The sequence below is a fragment of the Tachysurus vachellii genome, chromosome 8, assembly GCF_030014155.1.
Source record: "Tachysurus vachellii isolate PV-2020 chromosome 8, HZAU_Pvac_v1, whole genome shotgun sequence".
NCBI lineage: Eukaryota > Metazoa > Chordata > Actinopteri > Siluriformes > Bagridae > Tachysurus > Tachysurus vachellii.
The window spans coordinates 17411999-17430483 of record NC_083467.1 but is presented as its reverse complement, the minus strand read 5'-3'; the positions used below and the strand labels follow the sequence as shown (position 1 = coordinate 17430483).

Sequence of the window (18485 nt, the reverse complement as noted above, 5' to 3'; positions counted from 1 at the left end):
TTGCTGTGGGCCACTTCTGTAATCATTCAACGCAGTGGCTGATGAGAGCAAGATGCTATGCTTGTCGTAAGGTTTTTAAAGTGTGTGTGTGTGTGTGTAATCAGGTGTGTTCCTCTGGTACAGGTTCCTCAGCACTCAGGAGACTGAGAGGAGCGACAGCTTCAACAATCATGCTTCCTCTGTTGGATTAAGCTCTACCTTTCGATCGACGTTTGAAACGATGAGTTTTCTCTGTTTTTAAAAACAACTACCCAGACTATTTTTGGTATAAGTTCTGTGAGGTGCAAATAAAATCTTGAGGATGCTAGCTATCTAAGAAGAACATGAAAATGAAAAAAAAAACAAGTTTTATTTTAATAAAAAAAAAGAAGTTTATTTTTACCAAGGAATTGTCACATGGGTGCAAGACCTCAAAGGATCATGTGACTAGATGTACATGGTAGCAGGTGTCCATTGTTGATATTTTTTTATGATTTCAGTTGTGTGTCTGATTTTATTTTTCTCAGAATTGTTTTTTTTTCTTCTTTGTACTGAACTAGTTGTGTTGATTGAAGAGATTTATTAGCCGGACATCCTGAGAAAAGGTGTTTTTGTGCTTGCAGTGTGTGTTGCAATGGTGAAGTGTTACATGTGTCCTCTTGTACAGTGTGTTTTTTCTCCAGTTGATCTAGAATGATCTTTCTCTTTCTCTTCATACAATTTGCCTTAAGTTTGTTCCATACAGCTGTACATGTAGCCTCTAACCGAGGCTCACTAGGAGAAAGAGACGTTCAAATCAGCTATGGCCTTGTAAATCAGCTGAATAGGGCTTTTCTTAGGATCTAGCTAATGAAATTCGGTTTGCTTAGTTTAAGTGTTTTGCTTTTTACTGATCTCCATAGTGCTTTTTAGAATAGAAACTGTGTTGAGTGCTGAAAAAATGTTGATTTGAGTTTAAATACAATGTACTGTTTTTGTAATCAGAGGGACAACGCCTCTGGTTGGTTGAATGTGGTAGAAATTCTGCTGAATGATCATTTTAAAAATGCCTTTTAGAAAAAGAAAAACTTGCTGTTGTAGTTTAGCTGCGGGGAAAATGGTGTGACCAAGTCTTTTATTTTTCTTTTTTCTTTTGGGGGGGAGGTAGGAAGGGATTATTTTTCGCAGATTTAATGTGCTTTTATGACCATGTACAGATGAACTAAGCCTTCCATGGCAACTTTAAGCAAGGATTAAGTGGAGGTTTTGAGATGAGATTGATTTTCTGTAGATTTTAGTTTGCCTAGCTCTTTTTTTAGGAAGCAAACAGAACTCGGCACTTTCAAGTTTACTTCACCAAAGACAGTGAGCTAGCAAGCAGAGATCAAATAATGAGTACAATGTCATTTCCTCCCTGAGCAAGATAGGCTTTTTAATGGACTGGACTGCAATTTAAGAATGTGCCTTCTTTGTATATATGCATCCGGTTGTCTTTAGTTGTTGTCTAGGTTTGGACACACGCAAGAAGGAAGATTTGGATCCGACAAGTGCCACATACATCACTACAGAGCACACAAAACTGAAATCTGAAACTAGAACGTGGAAAAGGAGAAGTTTGAAACTATGAACTGATCAGCACAGTGGTTATCTGCTATGCTTTCGTTCAGCAGGAGAATGCTTTTTATTTGTTTTCCTCCCAAATTACAATAGGATTTTATTTTGGCTTAAGTAGTTTGTCTTCCAAAAGACTGTTTTTTTTTTTAACTGGTGGTCCTATCGACCAATTATCTACCTCAGATTTGCGTTCTCCTCTGTTTCGATTGGCCGGGCTAGCAGGTTCAGCCCGACCCCTCCAGACCAAATGGCTAGCTCTGGAGCTGCCCTCATCTACATTTGTTTTCTTTCAGGTTGGTTTTAAATGCTTTGGGGTTTTTTCTTTTCATTCAACAAAAAAAATGTTTTTGTTTTTTTAATGCAAATGTTATTGTTATGAGGATAGATGTGCGTTGAACGTGGTTTAATCTTGTCTAGACATTCAGTTTCATAGTTTCAAAGGCAAAAACGCTGCTGCTTAATCAAAGGATGTTTTGGTAGTCGGCCATGACCGAGAGATGAACGAAAGTAGGAGAAAAATAAAAGAGGAACAAATCGGAACTGAAGGTTTGGTATTCCTCGGATGTGTCCCTGAAACTTCGCTGCTGTTCAGTCCCAATCCAGGCTTTTAGCAGCACAGCCCTCACAGGGAATGAGTGTGTGTGAGTGTGTGTGAGTGTGTGTGAGTGTGTGTGAGTGTGTGTGAGTGTGTGTGAGTGTGTGTGAGTGTGTGTGAGTGTGTGTGAGTGTGTGTGTGTGTGTGTGTGTGTGTGTGTGTGTGTGTGTGTGTGTGAGTGTGTGTGAGTGTGTGTGAGTGTGTGTGAGAGAGAGTGTGAGTGTGTGAGTGTGAGTGTGTGAGTGTGAGTGTGTGAGTGTGAGTGTGTGAGAGAGAGTGTGTGAGAGAGAGTGTGTGAGAGAGAGTGTGTGAGAGAGAGTGTGTGAGAGAGAGTGTGTGAGAGAGAGTGTGTGAGAGAGAGTGTGTGAGTGAGAGTGTGTGAGTGAGAGTGTGTGTGTGTTTGTGTGTGAGAGAGAGTGTGGTCTTCGACTATGGTGTGTGTGGGCAGTGATTGAAGGATGCTTGAGGTGTGTGTGTGTGTGTGTGTGTGTGTGTGTAACAGGAGCTCTTGTGTGTGGGCGATTCTGCCAGTTAACACCTGAAACAAGTGCCAATGTTTAGCTGGATGAACGAGTGGGAGACTGCATACAGAAAGAGTCGCTAATGAACATGAAACATCATATACTAGACATCCATTAAGTTATGGAAAAAGTAATAATTTATGAACAGAGAACTTTGTACAGACTGTTTGAAGAAATAAAAAGTTTTTTTCATAGAGATATCTATATGAGAGTTATTTTTATTTTATTTGGTTTTGTTTGTTTTATTTTACATGTGCTACAGAATTGCCAGTGGTAACTTGTCCGGTTAAAGACAAATCTTCCTCTGTACACTTTTTTGGTAGTGTTTGTCAAAGCCATTTTTTGTCTAGATTGTTCTTTACATTATGTTTTTGGCCATTCTTTTTTTTTTTATTTTTTTTTTTTTTTAATAAAATCTCAAATTGGTTTGTGTAGTTTCTATCTTTGTATAATTGAAGCTGAGGTGACACAAAGCTCCCCCATAAATGTTGGCACCCTTCATAAAAATGAACAAAAATTATTACATTATACAAAATACTCAACATTAATCAAAACTATTTCTTTTTTGTTCTAACAAAGGATATTCTCATCAGAGCAATCTTTAAAAAAAGTAATAGTATTTCTCAAAAGTGCTAAAATTAAATAAATAACAAGACATATTTTTAGATGAAAAAATATGATTAATTTCTGCATTTATTTCCTAATATTTACATTTAGTAATGAGTGTTTAACAACTTGTTAAACAACAATATGGCAGCTTTTTTTCAAATGAACAAAAATATTAGAACATATCACTGGCTCAGCATTTAATTGATGAGAACATCAATTCTTGGTTTGAGCCATGGGTTTTACCTGTGAAGACTGCATTTGTTGTTTAAAAAGGATAAATCAGCATGGCCAGAGACCAAAAAGCTATAGGATATAATCAAGCCATTCAGAGCCATTACACAGGCATTGAGCTTAGCCAAAACAATTCTTTGCAATGCTATGAAAAAGAATGAAAACACTGGTGTACTAACAACCAGACATTGAACAGGTCAAAAAAAAAAAAAAACAAGAATCATTGAATCATTGTGAGAACTGTGAAGAAAAACCCCAAACCACCGACAGAAGTAGAAATACAGAGTCCATACCACAAGATGCAATCCACTCATCAGCAGTAAGAACCAGAAGGACAGATTGAAATTCACAAAGAAATACAGAGATGAGCCAGAAAGGTTCTGGAAATAAGATCCACTGAAGTTATGAAAAGACCAAAGTGTGGAGAAAGAAAAGATCTAGTCATGATCAAAGACACAAGAATAATGGAGGTAGTTTCATGGTTTGGGTTTGCATGGCTGTTTCTAGAACAGACTCACTAATCTGTACTGAGGATGTACTGTAACTCATGATGGTGGCAGCAATTCAGAGTGAATTATTAAGTCTACAGGAACATTCTGTCTACCAATTTACATAGAAGCGCATCCAAATTAAATGGGAGGAATTTCATCATGCAGCGGGAGAACACAAGCTTCATCAGGGCAAAAAAATGGAAGGTTTCAGACTTCAGACCACATAAATCTTAAATCGGCTGACCTTACCTCAACTGAGCAGCAAGAGAATGAGGAGAAAAAGCTCCCAAAACAAACAACAAATTATAGAAGCTGTGGTACAAGCCTGGAAAAGCATCACAGAAGAATGTTACAGTATGGCGATGTCCATGAAATTCCGGCTTCATGCAGTTAATGCAATCAAGTAATACTGCACCCAGATATTAAATGTTATTTTCTTTATGACTATCTGTTCCTATATTTTTAATCACCTAAAAGTTGTGTTGTCTTCCACCAAAGATACAATGTTCTAAGTTGTTTAAAATATCTACATATCAGGAATTGAATGCTGAAATTCTGATCTATCGTCATTTTCAAAGGGACAAGCTGTTTGGAAATGATGCAAGAAAGAAGGCCTCCTGGGAGCTCAGAGAGAATCTGAACTTCACCCACTGCAATTTCAATATCAGGTATTGTTTGTTGTGGTTAAATGAGACAAAGTCATGAGCAACATCATTTTTGTTGATGGAAATGGCCTGTTTTATATTTTGAAACCTTAAGGCTTACTTTTAAATGTGATGGCTGTTTCATAGCAGCTGTTTCAGGGGCTCATTTTATTCAATGGCATCAAGAATTCTGTATATATTTCTGCCAAAACCGTTTTTTGTTTTTTTTTTAATTTTTTTAAAGAGTCTAAGGAGTCAACTAAGATCCCTCTACAAGTGTCTCCAAGCTTGTGAGATATTACAGGTCGAAAAGTTTCAAATAAAACTATACAGTGTCCCTGTTAAAAAAAATCCACTCACTGTAGTTTATTTTACTGTCAATTTTAAGTCAAAACTTATCTATAAAAAACCATTAGGATGGTTTAGTTTAAAGCAGAAAAATAGAAAGCACTGTTTCGAGCAGTAATGCTGACATTGCCTTCTCCCACTGTTCTTGCCATGAGAATTGTTAACTGCAAGTGTATTTGTTGGCACAAGAGAACATTACACACACTTTTGGAATACATCCTTTTTAACTAAAGTTCTAGACAGCACATTTATAAGGATTTATATCTGGTGGAAAAATTGGGGCAGGGCCTATTAGCAGATGGGCCTGACAAGGATCTGGAGCTGTTAGAGGGCGTGTGTGTGTGCATGTGCGTGTGTGTGTGTGTGTGAGAGAGAGAGAGAGAGAGAGTGAGAGAGAGTGTGACTAGTGGTGTTACACCACCCTACAGGAGGCCTAGAGGGCCAGACAGACTCAGACTGCAGCTGTCTGCTCTCAACCACCTGCCAAGCCCTTGCAGACTCACACACTGCCCGAATGACATCATTCTGTCATTAAAACTTTACAAAATAGTGATCATAATGAATATTACAGCAGTTCTATAAAGGGTGTGAGTGAGTGAAGTGAGACGTGAGCTCATGGCACTATGAACTCTAAGTTGTCCTTTTTTATGGTGGGTGGAACAATATAGTAGTCCATGAACAATTGGCTGGTTTTATTTATTTATTTGTTTGTTTGTTTGTTTGTTTATTTAATTTGCTGAAACATATTATTTTTCACATTAACTATTATGCTCCCATATTTACTTATTCTCTGCCTCTCAAAACATACAATGGATGTACTGTCATGTTCGCTTGCTTGCTTTAATGCTTTTGATATTTCAGATTTTACATTTTTTTATTGACAATTATTCTATGGTCATCAGACCTTAAGATAAATCTAATATACAACATGTAAAGGCACACATCTGCAGTCTGCATAACTGATTCACTATTAGCAGTAGTAGCAGTAGTAGAACAGTTAGTAATAGATTTCAACTAATAAACCGGTAAAGTAGATGTGATGGTATTGGGTTGGATTGTGAGACTTCAGAGATGTGAACTTCAAAAATGATCAAACTGAGAAAACTATGATATCTCAGAGAACTTTTAACACATTACTCCATTCTTTCTTAAATGTCTTTAATAGTATTCCCTGAATTACAATGTGTTTCTGAACGCCATGTCTTGAGTCAAGCTAAAACATTTCTTCAGCCCTTAAACATTTGCTTTATTTAAAATCTTCCCTAAGCTCATACTAAAGATTTTCCCTGCTGTTTTGTATGAGCTGTGAAAGCTGTCGGCCACTTTGGCACAGTCTGGGGATATCTGGAGTGGCAAGAAACCGCAGAAGCTGTGTGCCTGGCTGAGACTGAGTGTAGTTTTAGTGAAGAAGTCGCTGAGGTCTTTTGTGTGGAACAGTGGGGTATGCTCACACCCCACAGTTTGTTTGTGTGTGTGTGTTTAAAATTCAGTGGGACACACATGCACACACACCCCACAGGGTGTGCACTGAGTTCTGCTCAACTCTTTCTTCTCGCCTCCAGTCTGCAGTCTCTCACTTCTCTCTCACTTTCTCAAGGCTTTCTCACTCAACTACATCCATAGGATGTTGTTAGATGATAATTAAACCATGCCAGAACATACTTGGAACAATTACTGAGAAATACAGTGTTGTCTGTTGTCTCAAGCATTCGGCTATTTGGGACAAAGTATTTTGCATGAGCAGTAAGCACACCCTTCATAGAGTAAACTTTCTAGAGGAACACAATATGGATAACGTCTAGAATAATATAGTTCTGAACACTGCTGTATGTCTTTTCATTGCTCACAAACATTCATCAGGAGTCATTAAGCATTTGAAATTCCTGACTTCCCACTCGAGTTAAGGGCATTAAAGGTGACATCTAGTGGGTGTTTAAGGAAAGATCACTTTCTAAAAATTGCAGCTTTAATATCTACAGTTTCACTTCAGGTGGGTCAGAGTCAGGAACAGTTAATGATTGCTGATTCTTTGAAGCTAAATAGCGAAATGACCTCAGCTAAACAGATATGTGACTTTCTGCTTTTGGTGGTATGGACAGAGCAGACAAGCCCCAGCATCATCAAGCTCGGGGTTGGGCTTTTGATTCCTACATGCACCCTGTTTGTGTGGAGTTTGCATGTTCTTCCAGGTGCTTCTGGGGTTACCTCTCAGGTTTTCCAGTTTCCTCCCTCAGTCAAAAGACATGATTTTAGACTGTTATCTGTGTTTGAGTGTGTGTGTGCATGTGCAGTTGTCCCCCACCTTGTCTCCGGTAATAGTTTCTGTGTAGGACAAGCAATACAGAAAATGGATGAATGGAGATATGGATGGACGAACGAATGGATGGATGATGGATGGATATGCAGCACAGCCCTCACAGAGAATGAGAGAGAGAGAGAGAGAGAGAGAGAGTGTGTGTGTGTGTGTGTTTGAATGTTGGGATTGACTGATATAGAGTGCTGACACTTGAGACAATCCTAAATAAACGTCCCCGCACAGATATCTTTACAATATCAACAACTGCACTGTTTTTATTCTGCTTATGTGGAATTCTTGCCATGTGAGTCCATCTGTTGAGGTGTTACTATAGCTTGAAATTTAGGGAATTTTAGAAATACCTATTTTAGGGAATGAGCACGATAATATAAACATGTGTTTTTCCTTTACAGCGATTAATCATGATTACTCTGTAACAGTTCATCAAACCAAACCCCTGATAGACAAGAACGAATAAACATGTTGGCCTTAAACCACTTATTAATAGGTTCAATAGTCTATTGCATATAGAAGAGGCTTGTGCCAGTCTGGTCTTGTCTAGGGTTGCAAAAGGGCAGACAATTTCTGGTAAATTTGGGGAAATTTATATAAACTCTATTGTATACAAACATTTTGTTTGGACATAAGCTGAGATGCATGCAATCTAATACAGAATTTTTTAAAATGACAGCTTGACAACACTGGCTGAGGTTAAATGTATCTACACATGAGATGGTGTGTGACATATTTCTATAGAAAAAGATGTAACATGTAAATCAACATGTAAATCACTTATGCAATGCATAGATATATAAATAATTAGTTGAACAATTGGAATTTTTTTCAATAAAAACATTTTACAATTGATGCAAATGAATAGAATCAGCATGCTTGCTAAAACAAACTATAACCTAGATTATATAATAATTCAGTCGAAGGTTTGGACAAATTACAATTTCTTTATGTTTTTGAAAGGATTATCTTATGCTCATTTAAGCCTGATTTATTTGATCAAAGATAAAGAAAAAAACAGTAATATTGTGAAAAATTATTACAAATTACAGTTTGATTTTATTAAGCAAAGAATCCTGAAAAAATTGTAACAGGTTATAAAAAATGATGAGGAGCACAACAACTCTAAAACCGGTGAGAAATCAGCATATTAGAATGATTTCTGAAGTATAATGAGACACTGAAAACTGGTGTAATCACAGAAACACATTATATTTAAAGTATATTAAATCAGAACGCAAATGTAATGATATTTCACAACAATATTTCACAAACTGTTTTGTCCTACATTTTTTAACAAATGCAGGCTTGATGAGCAAGAGACTCAATAAAAAGCAAGAGAAAGAGACTTCTTTCAAAAACATTATAAATAGTCATTTGTCGAAACTTTTGACTGTACTGTACTGTACTTCTTTAAAATAACAGAAAACTGGCTAACAGATAGCATAAAAGAAAGAGCATAACAGCTTGAGCTAGCTAGCATCATAAATTGATAATTAAATAGTGCTAGCATTTAGCATATCTGATTTACTGGATGGCTAGCTACTGTATAAACACAAAACCTATTTGAGTTGATGTAATCCTCAGACTCAAATGCAAACCTGTGGAATCAATAATTCTGTGGTAGTCAGAGCCTGGATGGGGAGAGGGGTGAGTAAGGGGGATTGATTGTGGAGGATATTCTTTTTAGACAGTTCTTTTTATTATCTCGCCTAAATGTCTGCCCAGTCAGTGTATTTGTATTTACAATGGTATAATTTTGTTGCACAAAAGCTTACACAAGGCACAAGGGAGTTTTAAATATAACTTTATATAATATGTAAATACTTTATGTAAATACGTTCCATGATGGAGATTTTCTAGCATTATTTTGTGTGCAGGATTCAAGAAATGATCTGTGTTATGTTATGGAGAAATGCACAGTGTTTTAGGGGGGTATGGCCTTAATAGCCCTGCAGTAGTGCTGTGTGCAAGGGATTAATAAACAGAGATGGGGGACTCGAGTCATATGACTTGACTCGAGTCGGACTTAAGTCACAAATTTGAGACTTGAGACTTGCTTGACAAATATTAAAAAAAGACTCGACTTGACTTTGACTTGACATTCATGACTTGAGACTTGACTCGGACTTGAGTTAAATGACTCGAAATAACTTGTTTTTCGTTTTTGTTTTATATTTTTTTGTCTATTTTGTTTTTAAATATGTTTTTAAACGCACGCAAGAGCGTAATCTAACCACGTGACGCAGCAGGCAAGCAGAGGGAGCGCGCGCACTAACTAATAAACCTTAACAGTCGTGACGAAACATGGAAGGCGCTACACCCAAAATAATTCATTTCGGGTACCGGGATTTTGTGCAAGATGAGAAGAACAGCAGTATGCGACCACATCGCTCACAATTGAATGACAAAGTTCTATCAAATTAAAATTTTGCAAGTGCAATGTAGTGTAAATGGTTGGTCACTGTTTATGTGGAAATGTCAGCTTTTTTGCAATAGCACTTATAATTGGTCTTCAGTGTTAGGCTTTGTGTGAAAAGCGTATGGATCGTTTATGGGGATGCACATATATATAAAAAACATAAATATAAAAATAAAAAACTTCAGAGTTGCAAGCACAGTCATATTCTTGTCTCGCATGCACACGCAAACACATTCAATTTAAAGGGATAGTTCACCCAAAAATAAAAATAGTTAATTCACTTCAAGGTTTGTGGGATTCAATAATTTACGTTTTTTGATTGACGTGATTTCTTGTTGTTGTTATTCTGTTGTTAAAAGGGAAGGATCTAATTTAAGGATGTTTTCATGTCCCATTAAAAGGGAATGCCTGTTCAAAAAATGCCATTTGGTTGCATAGAACCATTGTACTTTTTTTTATATATATATATACTTTTCCATGGTCTTCTGCCATGTTTGAGGCATATTGAAACTTTTCATGCTTTTACGCCTTATTTCAGTTACATTTACATCTTATTCTTTGTAGTTTTGATTTTTATTCATTTTTAGATTTTTTATTGTATTTACAACTCACCTGTATGTGGACACCTTTTAAAAATAAATGCATATAATCATTTTTGTTGCAAATAAAACTCATAGTCCATAAATACTGTAGATTTAACTTTGTTTAATATATACATTTAGTTAAATTATCAAACATCTGTATGACTTGCCAGTGACTTGCTTGACTCAAGATACGACTTGACTTGACTTGCTTGACATAAAGCAGTGACTTGACTTGACTTGACTCTCACAAAAAATGACTCGGACTTGCTTGAGACTTGAAGGATAAGACTTGAGACTTACTTGTGACTTGCACATGTGTGACTTACTCCCACCTCTGTTAATAAATGTGCAGGGTAGAAATTCAGCTGAAATTGCAATAAATCTGGTTGTTTTAACCAAGATTTTCCTACATTTAATTCAATTCAATTCAAATTTATTTGTATAGCGCTTTTAACAATTGACATTGTCAATTGTTAAATTGACAAAGCAGCTTTACAGAACATAAACATAGAACAAAAGGTTAATATAAAGAATAATATAGAGATTCATATAATACAAAAAAATCTAAATTAATATTAGATATATTTAAATATATTTGTATTTATCCCCAATTAGCAAGTCTGAGGTGACTGTGGTAAGGAAAAACTCCCTTGGATGGTAAAGGAAGAAACCTTGAGAGGAACCAGACTCAAAGGGGAACCTCATCCTCATGTAGGTGACACTGGAGGGTGTAATTATAAATATACAGACTGATAAATGTTGTATTGATGAGGAGATTGTTGTCCTCAAAGACCACATGGAGTTGGCATCTCCTCTTTAGTATAGCCAGCTGGAGCTGGTAAATTTCTAGATGTCTCTGGATCCTCACATGGTTGGCCTTTTTTAAACTACATTTAAGTTCCTTGTTATATGCTAACCTGCAATTTCTAAATTCCCATTTAATCAAATTAATTTCCATATAGTCCCATTAATTCCCATATATTCCCATTAATTCCCATATAGTCCCATTAATTCATATATATTCCACTTAATTCCCATATAGTCTCATAATTCCCATATAGCCCCATTAATTCCCATAGTCCCATTAATTCGCATACATTCCCCTTAATTCCCATATAGTCCCATTAATTCCCATATAGCCCCATTAATTCCCATATAGTCCCATTAATTCCGATTAATTCCCATATATTCCCATTATTTCCCATATAGTCCCATTAATTCGCAGTAATTCCCATGGAAAGATTCCAGACGTTTCAGTAGTTTGAACCCTAGTCGTGTCCCGTATCAGAGGGACTGAGTGTGTTAGTGTTACAGTCTCTTTAAAGGAAGCTGAAGGCTTCGATCCAACTTCCTACCCCATCGCCATGATTTCTGCTCTACACTGACAAGTATGGAGTCCAGAGTCTCTGATATATTTTGGTTTCTGAGTCTTCTTGTGATTTTACTACGCCACTGCGTTCACTCTCAGGCTAATGGCGGTAAGTAGCGAGATCTCGCTTCTGCTTTGTTTACAAACATGTTAAACATGAGCGCTTCAGTGTGATGGTATTTCTTGCTTCTCGGCTGCAGTCGAGGCGCAAAAAGTTACGCTGTCCAAAAACTCCTCCGATAGCATAGCTGCTACAAAGCTCTGTCAATGTAGCATAGCTGCTACAAAGCTCTGTCAATGTAGCATAGCTGCTACAAAGCTCTGTCAATGTAGCATAGCTGCTACAAAGCTCTGACAATGTAGCATAGCTGCTACAAAGCTCTGACAGTGTAGCATAGCTGCTACAAAGCTCTGACAGTATAGCATAGCTAAAAAAAAAAAAAAAAGACAGTGTAGCATAGCTGCTACAAAGCCTGACAATGTAGCATAGCTCATACACTTACATTACAGGGTGACAGCACAATATCTTTAAGCTTTGTTTGTTTGGTTACTCTAACCCGAGCCTGCTGCCAAATAAAAAAAACAAACAAAAACCCTAAAAAGCTTTCTGTGTTCCTGAATCAAGCAGTTAGCATACAGCAGTAGCAGTGCTAATGAGTGCTAGCTTTAATACACAGCACTAATTAGCTGCACATAATTATCACTGATATACAGTTCATTTTTTCTTACAGTTCTAATAGATGGAACATTTCTAACTGTATATTTGCACTGAGCACTTTTTACATCCTGCATTAGTGTGCAATTCATGTCTCTATTCTTGTTTACATCCAATTGCTTGTTTGTTTTTGTAAATCTTTGTTTATACACATCATTATTCTTATTCTTATTATTCTGTCTCTTATATTTATTCTTATTAGTTTGTCTCTTATATGCTTCTTCTCTATAACACATTCCTGTAAATGTAAACCCTACAGAACCTGACAATAAACCTGGTTCGGATTCTGATGTAGAATTAGCAATAAACCTGGTTCGGATTCTGATATAGAAGGTTCTCTGTTGCCTAGCAGTATCTTTAATATAGTGTTAATTTCTTCAGACGAGACGAAATATGTTCGTCAACAACCTTTTTTTTTTTCATGACGACAAGACTGCACCACTGTCCAAAAACGCTGACTAAGACTAAATTAACATGCATTATTGTTGACGAAAAAAGACGTGGCGAAAATGTTTTGTATAAAATAAAAACTAAGATAAAATCTCTCTTCATTTTCGTCTACAATTGTCTCTGCTTTTTCATCAGCTATTACGACTTTAAAATATTTTACAACGAGTTCGCTGCTTCGCGCTGTTTAGTGTGTGCGTAGAAACAATTCGTCTGAGCGCAAAGTCCCTCCTGGTCTAGGCAGCTTTTTGTGTTCAATTATATTTCCTGTCGCTCTGCAGCTCTTTTATTGTACATGACCGGTCTTTGCATTACGATTAAAAGCAGTATCAATAAAGTAAAAAACGTGATGTGCAGTCAAGTTCGAGTGAAACATATGTGAAACACTTTTTACCTAAATGTTTATCAGTAATAATCTCAGTAATAATGTGTTATTTAAAAAAAAAGACTACAATTTTTTGACTTTTAGTCGACTAAAACTTGACTAAGATACCTTGAGTTTTCTTTTGACTAAAACTAGACTAAAATTACGAGACCTTTAGTCGACTAAAACTTGACTAACAAAAAAATATATGTGAATAACTAAATATGACTAAAACTAACAAGGACATTTGGCACAAGACTAAGACTAAATTAAAAATAGGTGACGAAATTAACACTATTTTAATACAATATTATCTTCAATATATCTTTATCTAATAGCAATATAATTATGATAGTATATGTTTTTTGCACGCAACCTAGTTGTGTGTGTGTGGACTTTGACTACGGTGTGTGTGGGCAGTGAATAAAGGATGCCTGAGGTGTGTGTGTGTATACACTGACCATTTTATTAGGAAAGACCATGCTATGTAATACTAGATAAGAAAACAACTGTTGCCTCTCAAAACAGGCTTGGTTCTTTGTGGCATGGATTCATGGTGTATAGTTCTTTGACAAACAGATCAATTTGGACATTATCTGATCATATAATTGCAACAGATTGGTCAGCTGCACATCCAAGTTGCAAATCCCTTATACCACATTATGAAGGCACATCACTGGATTTAGATCTGGTGACTGACCACCACCAGAACCATCAGCCTGAGCTGTTGACACTTAGAAGGATGGGTCCATGGACTCATGCTGATGGCAAATTCTGACTCTACCATTTGTATCGCTCAGCAAGAAAGTGAGATTTGTCAGGCCAAATGACATTTCTACAAGCTTTTGGTGGGCCTGTGACCTCTGTAGCCTCAAGTTTGTTCCTTTTTATTTGCCTGACAGTAAATGACTCTGTTGTTACCCATCTGCCTCAGGGTCTGACATACATTCTGTTGATGAGCTGGTTTGAGTATTTTAGAAACTGCTGAACATCTGAGATTTTCCTGCACAGCAGTCTCTGGAGGTGCAAAAACATCCAGCGAGCATCACGTCTGCAGACAGAAATGCAGCTGTCCAGTTTCTGTGAACTGGTGCTAACTGGAGCCCCAGATTCCTGTGTAAATCAGTGATGCTATTTGTATCTGTTTAGTGCCCCATTTACCTATACCTGTAGGCCTGAATCAATTTTTAAAGTATCATATTAAATATTTAATACGAAGCGTCACTATCACTATGACCTCCTTGAAAACAAGCACTGTGATTGTTCTGTATTTGTATACGTATATAATGCATTATATGCTCAGTCAGAAACAATGTATTCATATTAATTTCTTTCTCTATATATGATTGTCCTCCAATTTTTATTTTCTACGTTAAAGGGTATTCAAAATGTATTCTAAATGTGCCTGCAGATTGCCCGGCTGACGGACGGACATGGGTGCCCTTTGGCCAGAGCTGCTATCACTTTGTCCATGGAGAAGAGGATGTTGCGAAACGTTACACCATAGAGGAAGCTAAAGTTATGTGCCGTGGCTTTGGTATGAGCCTTTGGCTTTTCTGCATGCTGTTAGTAAGTAGGTGATAAATGTAAACTCCTAAACACCCATCTTCTCTATATTTTTTTCATCAGCCCTTCTGACTGTGCCCAGTTCTTCAGTAAATGACTTTGTTGTTCAGTACAGCCCTGAGGTGTGGAAGAACAATGTGAACGTCTGGCTAGGATTATACTATGACACTGACGGTAAGGCCTAATGTTTTGTCCGTTTAATCTGAAACAGGTTAAGCAGGTAGTTTCACATCAATTCAATGTATCTGGCTATTTGGGAGGAATCTGTAGCATGAAATGCATGTAGACATCTTGTGTGTAAAAGGCATGACCTTTATTTAAACACAACTGCTTTCAAATTTAATTACGACCTTTATTATGAAATTGAAGATTAGTGATTTTTTTTTTTTTCAATTTCTAGCTGGAAGGTATTAAAATGTGTGTAATTTTAGAAGTATGGCTTAGCAGGCAAGGAGTCTTTTTCCTTTATATTTAACTGTAAAGATCATTTTTGATAAACTGGTGTATAGACTAGTCAATGTCGGAGTTATGTGCAAACTATAGTACATAGTAAACATACAAAAACAAGTTAATTTCTTTTCAGGCATCTGTAAACTTTTATTGATGCAAAATAGCAGTAAGAAAGTGATGTAGTGAATTCATCACTCCATAAAAATACCTCCACCTGTGCTGTCTTAAGGGGAACCTTACAGCTTCCTCTCGCTTTACAGCATTAACATCCTGTTATTTTTAGACTAGGGCAAAACAAAAACTTGAAGAACATGTAATTCACACCCAGATAACATTTGCATGTGTATGTCTCAGATGGCAGGTAGTTACGTAAATTATGTCGTGTTAGCATTTTATGTATTAATGCATTTATTAATCTGAAGGAAGTTTTACTTAAAGATGTATTAAAATAGATACATTTAACATGTACAGTGTAAACAGACGGATAAACCCACTCACTGAAGTGGTAAATTTCACAGGTTATGTTGCTGTTAAATAATTGATTTCTCACTCTACTTGTATTTCTCATTCTTTGTCGGGCTGTGCTAGATGATCAGTTTAAATGGAATGACGAATCTGTTGTGAGCTTTAAGAATTGGGTGGAAGGGGGCTCAGCTGATTGGGACATACCTTTAATGGACAAATGTGTGGTGCTGTACTCCAACACTGGCAAGTGGCAGAACGTCAGCTGTACCGAGGGCCATGAGAACGGAGTGGTGTGTGAAGCAGCCCAGAGTAAGCTACAGTTACTGTATATTATGGAGGAACTATGACACTGCATTGTTTCCTTAAGATTTTATTTATTAACGATCTGTTTTGTGTTTGTTTGTTTTTTCCAGAGACTAATGTAATTGGAAAAAAGAGTAAGTATGGTGTTTCTTTTTTGTATAGATTTATCTTTATACAGAGACAGGTGGCAATTAAAAGAACTGTGACTTGTACAGTACTGTGGAGAGCATTTTTCTGCCATAGATTGTGTCCAGTTGTCTCTTTAGAGAGAAGTTACTGCAAAACAGTACAAAGTTCTTCTGAGCAATCACCTTTATCCTATGATGAAACCTTTTCTCTCCTGATAAGAGTGATCTTTTCCATGATGACACTCTGCACATTCATGTTGCACGAAGTCTTACTGAATGCTTTGATGAGTATTAAAATGATCTGCCAAGAATCTTTTTTTGAGTGATGTGTTAGACAGTGCTTTCCATCGCCACGGTGGCCCAGTACATTACTGAGATATATTTTTATGGCTTTTGCTTTAATTTGTCACCTGTAAGAAGCATGATGAGTTTGTCTATATATGGTTTAATGTTTTTGTGTTTGTCCCTTCTTCAGATGCCAGTCCTCTCCTCTCAGCACTCGTCATTCTGAGTGTGATAGCTATTCTGGGAGTGTCTGCAGTTGTGTGGTTTTTCCACCAAAGGAGCAGCTCTGGTGCTGCACTACTTCCCTCTTTTGAGTACCATCCTCCTTTTAGATCGCCCTCAGCTGATCAGACGTGCTTGGTGGAGGCTGAAGAACTCCAGGAAACGCCCTAAAGCCCAGAGTCAGGAGCATTAATGACTTTATTGTGCTTTCAGTTATACTTCATTAAAAATTAAGTGACACTATGGAAAACTAGTTACATACTACATGATCAGCTGTTCTTCATTATATACACACACACCAGTTACCCAACGTGAATATACAGTTTCTCAATAGCTCTGGGTCTGTTTGAGTGACCCATTGTTTGTCGGCTGTGGTTAATGTATCACAGAAAGCAGAGGTGTGAAGTAATGTTGGTTTGTAAAGATTTTTTTTATTTTTTTGGGTGATATTTTTTGTGATTAGTGGTTTTCCATCTCGTTGTTACATACATAATGGTCGCACCTTCCCTAATCTCTTTGATCTAAAGTGTTCTAATTGTTCAGGTATTTGTAAAGCTATTTTTTTCGAGGTGACATTTCAAATTTTCTTGATCATTGCACTTTCTGGATGTCTCCTTTTCACAATAGAATGTGCCAATATTTTAAACTGTTTGATGCAATCTTTACAAACAGAACAAAGAACGGCCCTGATCACGTCAGGAAGCCTGAGTTTTAGAGATGTCCTATGATTTAATGATGGGAATTTCTTGATATTTTTTCACATGATTTCTAGATTGTATGCTGCATTTGTAATATTAGTAATGTGATTTAAGTGTCCTCTTTAGGTAATGTGGTGCCTTACTGAAGCAATCTGAATGAAATGATCAGCACAGCAAAAATGCAAGTCATTATAGTGTAATGAACATTAATGTCACTTTTAAGAATTGCACTTTTCTGGTAAATTTATGCCTGTGTATAGGAGAGTATTGTAATACATTTTAATTGCAGATTTGTGTGTGTGTGTGTGCGCATTCTACCTTGCTAATATTTAACGGAAGTCTCATCGATTAGAAGCTTGCAAAAGGACATTTAACATTTCAAAGTTGCAGATGTTTAATAAAAATCTTTGTTGGAGTTTTGTTCCTGTATTATCCAATTCAGAGGTCATTTTGATGTAAGACACAAAATACAGTTTGATTTTTGTGTGTACAGGTTGTTGTTTGTTTTTCTTCAATATAGTAGTATACAATTAAAGGTTAATATGTTTAGTTCAAATGTAATAATGTAAGTGGCACACAAATAGCTTTAGTTATTAGGGGGTTCGATCATGCTAAAATTTACACTGACATTACACAGAAACTAAAGCAGTGAAAATGTCTTTTTCTGTATAAATAATGAAGCACTGAGCTACAGTATATGAATTGGGCCAGCAGATTGAGGCCAGATTAATGACCCCTAGAGGCATTAATACATGCAGTGATGCACCCTGAAAGTGGCCTTCTAACAAGTTCCACTTCAGCTTTAGTGTCTCACAGGTGTTTCACAGACACATCAGTCATATTGATTTGTCAGCATTATTTTTCTTATCTGATTATAGACAAGTTTTGCTTATTCATATTATAAAACTAGTGGTATTGTCATGCAGTTAGATGCATTATTATTAGACATACCATCGGCTATGGCTTATGTGCTCATCAAGTACAGGCAACATGTCCTGTTTCCTCTTTACTGACCTAATTTAAATATAGAGAGTGACCTACTGAGTTCTCTGTATTAAAGGTCATATGCATATTGAGTCAATATGGGGATTTACAAATTTTAATTATTACCCACCATGCTTAGTGGTTAGAGCAGTTAGCACACAGTA

General features: G+C 36.6%; 2 protein-coding genes across 4 annotated transcripts in view; both read left to right on the top strand.

The window, feature by feature from the left end:
• LOC132850265 (RNA-binding motif, single-stranded-interacting protein 1) overlaps positions 1-3036 on the top strand; it is a 48283-nt gene extending 45247 nt beyond the window's left edge. For all 3 annotated transcript variants that reach the window (XM_060876665.1, XM_060876666.1, XM_060876668.1), the window contains one exon: positions 124-3036. The gene's annotated coding sequence lies outside the window, so the exon portion shown is untranslated. The remainder of the gene's footprint in view (positions 1-123) is intronic.
• An 8549-nt stretch (positions 3037-11585) lies between these two features.
• On the top strand, positions 11586-17827 carry cd302 (CD302 molecule). The gene is made up of 6 exons (XM_060876664.1): positions 11586-11803; positions 14632-14757; positions 14850-14960; positions 15825-16010; positions 16115-16138; positions 16608-17827. The coding sequence occupies exons 1-6, from the start codon at positions 11716-11718 to the stop codon at positions 16808-16810; spliced, it is 738 nt and encodes a 245-aa protein (XP_060732647.1). The 5' UTR covers positions 11586-11715; the 3' UTR covers positions 16811-17827.
• Positions 17828-18485: the final 658 nt, after the last annotated feature.